The sequence below is a fragment of the Talpa occidentalis genome, unplaced genomic scaffold, assembly GCF_014898055.3.
Source record: "Talpa occidentalis isolate TD23 unplaced genomic scaffold, MPIMG_talOcc4v2.1 talOcc4.9, whole genome shotgun sequence".
Classification (NCBI taxonomy): domain Eukaryota; kingdom Metazoa; phylum Chordata; class Mammalia; order Eulipotyphla; family Talpidae; genus Talpa; species Talpa occidentalis.
In genome coordinates, this window is record NW_023605305.1 from 116,233,494 (window position 1) to 116,243,626 (window position 10,133).

At 60.9% G+C, this 10,133-nt stretch overlaps 1 protein-coding gene across 2 annotated transcripts; it reads right to left on the reverse strand.

Annotated features, from left to right (window-relative positions):
• Nucleotides 1–1,443: 1,443 nt before the first annotated feature.
• MFAP3 (microfibril associated protein 3) lies at nucleotides 1,444–9,846 on the reverse strand. Of its 2 annotated transcripts, none has more exons than XM_037499600.2 (3): nucleotides 9,811–9,846; nucleotides 7,770–8,216; nucleotides 1,444–5,383 (listed from the first exon to the last, which is right to left on the reverse strand). In XM_037499600.2, the coding sequence occupies exons 2-3, from the start codon at nucleotides 8,053–8,055 to the stop codon at nucleotides 4,593–4,595; spliced, it is 1,077 nt and encodes a 358-aa protein (XP_037355497.1). In that variant the 5' UTR covers nucleotides 8,056–8,216; nucleotides 9,811–9,846; the 3' UTR covers nucleotides 1,444–4,592. The 2 variants fall into 2 exon arrangements, with proteins under 2 accessions (XP_037355497.1, XP_037355498.1); XM_037499601.2 differs by lacking the exon at nucleotides 9,811–9,846 and adding an exon at nucleotides 9,023–9,266.
• Nucleotides 9,847–10,133: the final 287 nt, after the last annotated feature.

Consider the following 10,133-nt stretch of genomic DNA (forward strand, 5'->3'; position numbering starts at 1 on the left):
CCGTGCAGCTTTCTTTCACGCCTAGAGGGCGCTCCTGCCCATTGCCCATTCCTCTGAAACAAGCGGCTGAGGCATCCTAAACATCTTGCCACCCCAACTTTACCAACACCATACAACCCTCTGGCTGCAGCCACAGCCCTGGAGCTCAGTTCCTGCCTGGACGCTCACAGGGCAGGGGGCTGGTGAACAGCCTCCGTCCACCGGGCCGCGCGGGCCAGATGTCCAGAGTGCTTGGCTCCCCACCACGGACCTGCGCCATGAAGACTCACGGCCCGTCCCCGGCATTGGCTCCACCTGTGCTGTTGGAAAAGCCACCAGCAGCCTGGGAGGGGGTCCTGGAACGCCTGACATCTGTGGCGCAGAGCCAGGCGTGGCGAGCACAGGGGAAGGTGCTGGTGTGAGTTTTAAGATGTCTAAGAACTTTCCATCTAGCTGAAGTTCCTCAAGCGTGCAGAGACATGCGCCCACTTTCTTAATAACAATGCCTTCTGGGGTGGGGTCCAGCCCGCGCCCACTTCTGCCGGCTGCACTCGTAGTGCGTGGGGCTTCAGGAGCGCCCCTGGCTGCTGAGGCAGACTCTGCTGCATGTGCCTCTCCACCCGGCACCTCCTAGGCCCTGGGTACCTCTGCAGCTGTGCAAAGGTGGTGCTGCCCTGGGCAGCAGGTGTGCCAACCCTCTGCCCTTGTGCCTGCTGCTCTGCCCCGTGCTATGTGCATGAGACCCCGGGGCCTCCTGGCTGCAGGGTGCGCTGAGCTGGGGCTCCGGGAGCAGTGGGCGCTCCACACCCACAGGTGGGAGTTGGGGCACGTAACCAGCTCCTTGGCCTGCGGTGGGAGCTGCGTACCAGGGGGATGAGGGGGAGACAGAACTCTGAGGTCCCCAGCAGAATGGAAGCGAGCACCCCACAGGGTGACCCGGCCGGCTCACTCCCCGCCCCACCCCTCGCACACAGGTCCTCCTAGGACTGTGCCACCCGGAGGACGGAAGCCACAGGGAAGGCGGAGGGGCCTAAGGGATCCCGAGTCCTTGAGGAGCCGTGCGCCTGCCAGCCAACCTGCCCTCCCCAGACTTCCTGTTTTTGAGCACAGGCCCCTTGCTTAGTTGAGCCCCCGCCCTCGGGCTCTGTGGCTTGCAGCCAAAAGCAGTCGCTGGGACAAAGTCTGCAGCGGCGGGTGGTCAGTTGGGCAGGTTGCTCAGCACTGGGCTCATGGGCACCAGCCCTGCTGCCCAGCACGTGCCGGCTGCTGCTGACGCGCTGTAACCCTCGCGCCGGCCTCATCAGGCGGCTGTGCATATCCCACGTGCTGAACTCCCAGCATCCGGGGTGTGGGGCGGCAGAGCCCAGCAACCTGCCAGAGCCTGCGGCAGGCAGGTGAGGTCAGAGCGCCTGTCAGCTGAGACCCTGCGCTTTCCTCTCACCCCCAACACCCCTGCCCCCCATGGGGACTTCTGCCAGACACGCTCCTCCCACCCGCCAAGTCTCAGCCCGAGCGTGACATACGTTCTTCCAAAGCCTGCGCTCAACACTCTCACTCCAGGCCCTGCTCGTGCTCTGGCCTCTGCCTGGAGCCGAGTCAGGAGGGCGCGACGGTCCGAAGGGGGGGAGCGCAGCCGCCCAGCAGGCTCCACGACACCAAGCACACACCGACGCTCAGGAAGTGTTTATAAACTCAAGATGGCCAGCCGGGGTGGGACACAGTGCCTTTACTCCCACTGAAATCAGGACATCAAATCCGGTCACCGTGAAGATGAACATACACCCACACAGGCATCCCCGCGATGACATACATCAATGAACTCAATTGACATTCAAGTACGATTTCTTCTGAAGAGCACCATCACACTGGAAGCGCCCGCTGAGGAGCTAGGAGCCGAGCGGGCTGGGCGCTGTCTGCATCCCGGCCTCGGAGGGGACAGACTGGCTCCCTCGCTGGTGACCCAGGAAAGATGACGCTGTGTCCAGCTGCTGGTGTGTGGAGGAGGCTAGCACCAGGCTGGCCGGCTCTGGAAAGCAGGGGCTGTGCTGGGTGCTGCGGGGACAAAGCCTAAAGCCTGACCAGGGGTAGGGGGTGGGCAAGAGGCGCACACGGGTGTGGAGAGCACCCTGGGGCCCCCTGAGGCCCAAGGGACAGACCTTTACTGAACAGAGCAAGGGGGAGAAGCCAGGAGCCCCTCCCGAGGCCCCCGGTCAGCAACTCCCAGAGGTTTGTATCAAGCTTGCTGGTGACAAACCACCCTCGTGACCCGACTCAAGAGTTACGTCACCTCAACCGAGGCAGCTTTGGGGACAGGCCAACCCTCCCGAAAATTCAGCTCAAAAGACACCTGCCTGTCTGGAGACAGCTGGTCAGAAAGCTACCAAAGTGCTGAAGTGCTTATTTTTGGTAAATTTATTTCCACAAGGCCGCCACTCGAGCTCACGTTGCCGCCCGCGTGAGGGCACACGCGACGGCAGGGCGGCGCTGGCACATGTGGCTGAGTAAGGCGTCTCCGCTGATGATAAGCCCGGTGGCAGGGGGCACCTGCCAGGCACCGCCCGGGACTTGAGACTGCAGCTAAGTCCGAAAGGTCGAAGGTTTTTACAGGAAGACACGAGACTACCAGCTGCACGTCACAGAAAACGCCAGCGGGCGTGGCCTTCTTCCTCCTGAGAACTCACTTGACAGAGTAAAACCACGACACCGACTCTGATGAAATCCTGATTAAGTCCTTGTCCACGAGCAGGGATCTTCCAAGGAAGCCAGGTACTCTGACCACCGCATCGGCTCGCCCGCGGTTTCTGACCGAAGCCAGGCCGGCCGGCCCGTGACCGCGCGACGGGATTGCACAAATGCGGGGATTTCAGCAGTTCCTGTCTTTCCCCAAAGCACTGTCCCCTGACTCGGATCACTGATTTGGTCCACCTCAGGGTCCCAAACACGACTGTCCCGAGGGAACACGTGCGGTCAACCCACGGCCTTTCATGCGGGAGCCACATCTCAGCCCCAGGCGGAAGGTGCTCCCCGGAGACAGGCGTGCCCAGAGAACAGCCTGCAGACGGGGGGTTGAGCAATTTCTATTTTCCAAAAGAAGAAGGGGGGGTGTCCTACAATTGCGAGGGTGCACGAGAGCTGGGGGTCTGGGACAGTTTCCTTGAAGACACGAGGGCGCACAAGCCTAGGCAAGCCTGGGCCAGAAGACTGGCCGCTCTGTCCGGCTCTGGGCGTTTCCATGGCGACAGGATGGCAGACAGAAGAGACTGCGTTTCCACCTTTATCCTGAATGCCACCTCCGAGGGCTGCGGGCTGACCCAGAGCAGAGGGGTCTCGGCTGAGTGGGACGTGGGAGGCAAGAGCTCTCTGGTCACACAGGGAGCTGCCCGGCGTCCTGCATCTGAGACCTTAACATAAAGCTCTGGACATTTCCCTCAGGAACCTCTGCTCTGAGTCACCCTTGCAGCCAAAACGAAGGCACACAGTACAAAGCTCCACTGCCGCTGTCTTCCAAGCGTGCAAGCTGAGCCTTCTGCCGCCAAGAACACCGAGGCTGTCACCAGGCCACGTGGCAGCTCCTTCCAGGCCACGGCAGACCTGGTGTCTGCCTTGCGCCAGCCTCAGGCCTCATCCCCACGTGCGTGCGCCTACCACCCGCCACCACCCGGTCCCGCTTCTGGTTCGTGCTCCCGAGAATGGCCACAGTGGCAGCCCTGGCTCAGGGTTCCATCCCTGAAGGAACAAGAATCATCACCTCAAGCACAAAGACAAGCCAGCGACGAGACAGAGGGCACGCAGCCTTTAGCACCATAGTGGAGCCCATGGAGGGCAGAGTGTGCCCGAGGCCTACGGAGGAATGTGGCCCAGGTTCCCCAGGATGGGGCGCCCAATGCCACCATCCTGCAGAGGCCCGCGCTTGGGAAAGGGAGAGCAGGGTAGCCCTATGTCCACGGCTTACAAGCACTCGTGGCTGAAGCAGGCGCTCAAGCCTGGAGTCGGCTGGGAAGATGCTGCTGGCTCAGGGGCCAGCGGACACAAGCCATCGCCCTGAGGGCCAGCGCACCCTGGGGACGTGGTGAAGACCACGCAGCTGCCTCCTGGTGCATGGACAGCGCAGACTTGCAGACTCGGGCCCGAGGTGGACCCGCCCAGCACCCACATGTGTGCTCAGGGGAGGACGCGCGGACACCCTGCCCTTGGCACTGGTGGGAGTGAAGGTCACAGAACACAGCCTCGGCCTGTCCTTGCAAGAGAAAGGGCCCAGGGCCTAGGAGGGTTTACCCAGAGGCGGGCTGAAGAGCTGAGGGCCAGAGATGACCCCATGCCGGTCACATTCTCCCCGCCGTCCTGGGGGGCGGGTACAGACGTCCAGGCCAGGGAAAGCGAAACCGCCCAGGCCAGGAGCCCACGACCAGGGCAGTGCCTCCCACCATGCCCATCGCCTGGGTTCCTCTCAGCCTCAGTGAGTGTTGCTCAACAAGTGCCAGGAAGACCGAGAAACCAGCAGGAAAACACTGTTTTCACAAAGGTCTTTGGCAATAATTCACATTCTGCTACGCTTCTGGGGACCGAGGACCCTGTCCTCGGTGGAAGGTTCCCGTGGCGACAGCGGGTGGTGCTCACAGCGGGCAGTGCTCCCAGGCCCGGTCTTTGCAGGAGCTCGAGTCGGCAGGGCCCGGGTTGTCGGGCGGGCCGCACGGGCCGCTGTCCTGGGAGTCTGTCCCGAGGCTCTTGGTCTCGGACTGGAGGTGGACGGACGCCTGCACGGCGATCTCCTGGCCCTGCTCCTGCAGAGAGCCGTCATCCGAGTCCCCGCCCGGGAAGCTGCTCCGCCCCACCTCGGGGCTGATGACGTAGATGCCACTCTGGGCGTTCAGGGCTGGCCTCTCCTTCACCCGCTCACCCCTGCCGTCGGGGTCGTCCACGCGCACCGCCTCAAACATCTCCTCCACGAAGGCCCGGCAGTTCAGGATCAGGGGTGGGAGAGGGATGCTCCTGGCCAGCTCCTCGATATAGCGTGCGAACTCCATGGTCTTGAACTGCGTGACCTTGGCGAGCTCCAGGGTCTTGGCCGAGGTGATGATGGGGATGCGCTTGGCGATCTCGAAGGCCTTCTGCAGCTTCTCCGCGCCCTCGGTCCGGAAGAACTCGTTGATGGCTTTCTCGGTCTTGCGCAGGTGGCTGCTCATCAGGCACAGCCGGGTCACGTTCAGGATGAGCGTGATAGTGAAGGCGACCAGGCACACGACCATGTAGTAGACGCTCAAGTCCCCCGAGGTGAAGATGACGCGCAGGGTGACGGAGTAGGTGGCGCGGGCTGGAGAGCTGGTGACGCAGGTGTAGAGCCCGCGGTCATCGAAGGCTACACGGGTGATATTCAGGAAGTTACCAGAAATCAACCACTTTCCACCTGGTGAGCCAACAGAAACAGGTTCAGCGTGAAGACTTGGCAGCTGTGCCTGCTGCCCGCAGTGCTCTGCTTGCCAGGGCGCACTGGACCCTCACCTTCCCAGCCCCACTGCATGGCCAGGTCGCCAGGAGCTTTCTGTCCAGAGCTGAGCGACACAGGCTGGGCATGAAGGGCCTTCCGTCCCCACAGCCGCCTCTCACTGCTCCTTGACCCCAAATACGCCTCCTCTCCCAGGGCACAGACACACGGGCACCAAGCTATGAAAGGCCAGGGCAGAGAGCCCCACTTGCTGCCCACCCTCAGGAACCTTTGGTCCTCACCAGGGTGCTAGGGCCATTCTGGAGGGATGGATGGGCTAACGGGGGTGTGGGCGTGAGCCCTGGTGGCCAGAGGTGGTGGCCGGGGAGGCTGGGCAGTTGCTTGGTTATCGCCACCCAACTGCTTGCCCCTCACGTTCCTTTGACCTCTGAGACCCTGGAGCTCCGGGTCATCTAGGGGCACATGAGTTAGCAGGCACTCTGCAGGGGTGCCGCTCAGGCAGCGTCTGACTTCTAAGGCTACACTCGGAGATACGGCCCAATGCAAGAGGGGGATGCACAGCCCTGAAACAGTGACGATCCTGCCGGCTCTGGACCTGGAGATGTGGGCACAGGGCTCGGTGGACTGTGGACTCCGTCCATCCTGATGGTGCCACGACCACAGTCCAACGCTCTTGTTGATAACAGTGCAAGATTTATGAGCCTTCCCTAGACTGACGTGCTCTTTAAACTCCTCTCACTTGCGGTTCATAAAATTTAACACAATTTTATAGAGCTGCGTCTGAAAGCGTCCATGATGCAAGTCACGGCTCTGAGTTAAAGCGGAACGAGAACATGGATCTGCCGCTCCTCCAGCTAGTCTCGCGCTCATCCAGCTCCACTCACACTATCTGCGGCGGTGTCAAGCCGAACCTCACGCGTCTGCTCAGGGCCTCAGAGCCCCGAGCGGAAGCCTGCATCCTGCTCACGGGAGTCTGACCCCACAGCAGCCTCCCCAGAAGCTGCCTACAAACCCTCCCGCCAGCACTCACGCTCCTCGGCCCCGGGGGCCAGCTGCTCACTTTGTAGGAGACACGTCTGTCCCCTTCCCTGGTGTCTGCTCCTCCACAACTGACGGAGCATCCCTGTATTCCAAGAGACGATTTTCTATCAAAGAAGGTAAGGGGGTCTTCTCGGGGTGCGCAGCTGTGTGTGAGGACCCCAGGAGTCAATCTTTACCTGCTGATTTCACATGGCGGTTTTCTTGAGGTGCACTGATACCCTTCAGGTGTTACCTTCTAGTTCAGTCTGTGACACCCTTCAGGTGTTAACACCGGAAGGCCCTTCATGCCCAATGGCTTTCAAGGAGCGCTGTGAGACGCCCACCAAGGAAACAGCACGCCAACGTGCCCACAGGCACACAAATAGCAAAATCAAACAAAACTTGTCAACAGACAGACTTTGGGCACATTATTATTATCCTGTGTAATTTCTACTACTCAGAAACAAGAAATACAGCAGAAACTTCCCGTTGTCAAGCAAACTAAGGTAAAGAACAAAGAAAATATGTGCTGGGAGAGCTGGAGGCGCTCTTGGTGCCCTTCTAGTCCTCAGAGATACTTGAGCTTTCTTTTTTTGTTTGAAAAGATTTCTCTTTATTTACTTATGCATATAAGAATGGGGTACAGGCCAGGGGTGCTTGGGGTGAGAGGATTCACCAAAGACAGAGTGGGGAGCAGAACAGGCAGATTTACTGAAATACACTGCCGAGGGGAACAGTGGGGAGACAGGAGAGGTCTGCCACGCCAGGTGGGTGGCTCCCTGGCCAGGTATTGAACTTGTGCTCCAGACAGCTTGATAGCGCGGAGACTTAACCCCTCGTGTCACCAGGGAGGCCCGAGATAACAAACGTTCATGCATAGCTCTATAACCATTTTTTCAAAATCCTGAATCTCCTCTAACATTTTGAGTAATTCATTTCTGAGAAAAACTTTTAAATTTATGACAAGTTGACTTTAAGTCTAGCCCAAATCCAACTTGTGCATTCAGCCACGACCCCCTACTCGACTACTCGCTCCACAGTGTGGGCCTGGGCTGCCATGAGAGGGAAAGCAGCCCCCAGAGGAGGAAACGGCTCTGGGCCATCACGTGGACACCTTTCACGCTGATAACTTCTGATTTTTGTTCTCCTGGCAAGTAATTAATAGTATCTTGCTCTTTCAGGTAGGCATAACACACTGGGTCTTTCTAACACTGTAACTGTTCACCCTGGCAACTCATCTTCCAGATTCCTCGCTTATATGCTGTGAAACCAAAAGGGGAGAGTAGTGGAAAGGAGAGGCCTCGACTAACGAGACCCCGTGCATTACCTCTGCCGTCCAGTGGCTGTCCTTTTGAGTTGTACCAGTGGACATCTTCCTCGTGGTCAGTCGTGAGAAGACACTCGATGCCAACGCTCGCTCCTTCCCTGGCTATGACGACATCACTTGAGTGGGGCCCCGCCGAGAGCTCGAAGCTTGGGGGGTCCGATGCATTGAAAGGACTGTGACCGGCTCCCGGAATGTCCTCTTGGTGGAAGGCTACATCTTCCAGAACATGAGCAGCTGGCACCACAACACTCAGCACTAGGGGGAACAGGCCCCATTGCGGCTTCATGGAAACACGGGGTGCGGTCTGTTCTGAAGTGGAGAATGCCAAAGCCCCCTGGTGATGGGGCACAGTGAGTAACCAACTGCTTGTCAGCAGTTTTCAAAACATGTGGTGGATCCAGGTGTATTTTGAAGTCTCTGGATTAAAAGTTGAGCATGGAGGTCATCCTAAGAGTCAGAAATAAAGTGTGACCCACAAAGATTCATAATGGGGTGAGTGCCACGTTCCAGAAACAAATGTGAAAATGATTAGGAGGTGCTGACGGGAGGGAATGAAAGAAAAAGCCCCACCTATATAACCTGCACGGGACAGCGGGGCAGCCCTGAGCTGGCAGGTGCACTAGCCCTGCCCACTCTGCGGCCCCAGGGCCCTGGCCAGAGGCACCCCTCCAGGCTGGTTCCCTTGCCGGTCACATGAGGGGCTGGGCGAGATGAGGACGCTCAGGGCTCTCAAAGTTCCGAAATGGAGTGAATCTGTATCCTCTGACAAATTCTATGAGGCGGGGCCAACGAAGGCTAACACATTTAGTGTAACAATCTCACTGCAACCCACACCATGACTGTCTGCGGTGACATCAGTACCGAAGACCAGCTGGCGATCAGCATGGCCACGGAGCCCAAACGTGAGCGTTTCAAGCCCTCAGATACACCCGAGAGACAAGATGCAGGGATAGAGTGGCCTTTTCTACCATTAGAAAGAAAACGGCCTCGCTAGGCAGTCACTGACGCTGGGGCAGACCCCCTCCTGCACAGGAGCGCCGCGTCAGACAGTCCCTTTGCTAGTTTCTTCAACATCAAGAGATGTTGTTGGTAAGAACACCCAACTTCTAGTTCAGTCTGTAAAATAAGCTGAGTGGAACAGACACCTTCAACACGTAGTTGGTAGCAAAGCAAACCAACCACAAGTGTAACGAAGAGCAAAACAAATGAATAAAAAGGCAGGATAAGGCCCAGTCAGCAGCCCGGGCACTTACACGACCATCTGGTGATTCGACTCCACACAGAAACCAAGAATCTTGAAAGCCGTCCTCCCCAAGACGGCGAACGCTGCTACACCGCACGTAAAAAACTCCCTGACGTTGATGTTCTCGATTAAGTTTTAAAAGTGTCCGGGGATCCTAAACCACAAAGTCTGAGAAGCGCGGCCAGAGCGATCACCCCGCGTCGAGGGAGGACGAGGACCCCTCCGGGGCCACCCGCGGCCGGACTGCGGCCCGGTGACAGGCGCCCACGCTGGGCCGCCAGGTCCGCGCACCTCGCGCCCCCGCCGGCGGAGGACCGGCCCGCTCCGGGGCGAGGAACGGCCCTCCCTCGAGGGCGGGGGCCTGAGCGCTCGGGGCAGCCCGGGGCACCCCGACGCCGCCCACGGGGACCCCCACCCACGGCGGAGCAAGCGGCCGAGGGTTCGAGGCGCCGAGGAGGCGGCGCGGAGTCGCTGGCGGGCGCCCCGCCATCCGCCGCCCCATCGGGGTCCCGCCCCCCGCCTCCGGAAGCGGGGCCCGGCGTCCCGGGCCGGAGAGGGGGCGCCCCCTCCGCACGGAGGCCGCCCCCCTTCTCCGTTCACCTCCCCCCGAGAGCGGCCGCGGCTCCGGTCACAGCCGCCCGGAGACGGCCCGGCGGCGCCCCCGGCCCAGGTCCCAGCGCGCGCTCGGGGCCCGCCCCGCCCCGCCCCGCGCGCCTCCCCCGGTCCCCTCGGGCGCGCCCGCGCCCCCGCGAGCGTCCCCGCGAGCGCCCCGCGAGCGCCCCGCGAGCGCCCACTCACCCGCCCGCGCCAGCCGCTTCCGGCCCCGGCGCCGCCGACCCGGAAGTGCTCGCGGAGGGCGCGCCGCGCGGGCGGACACGTCACTTCCGGGGCGGGAGCGACGCGGCGGCGACGGCGGTGAGGGGAGGTGAGGGGAGGTGAGGGGAGGTGAGGGGGGCGATGAGGGGAGGTGAGGGGCGGTGAGGGGAGGTGAGGGGCGGTGAGGGGAGGTGAGGGGCGGTGAGGGGAGGTGAGGGGAGGTGAGGGGGGCGGTGAGGGGAGGTGAGGGGGGCGGTGAGGGGAGGTGAGGGGGGCGGTGAGGGGCAACGGCGGGGGGCGGCGCG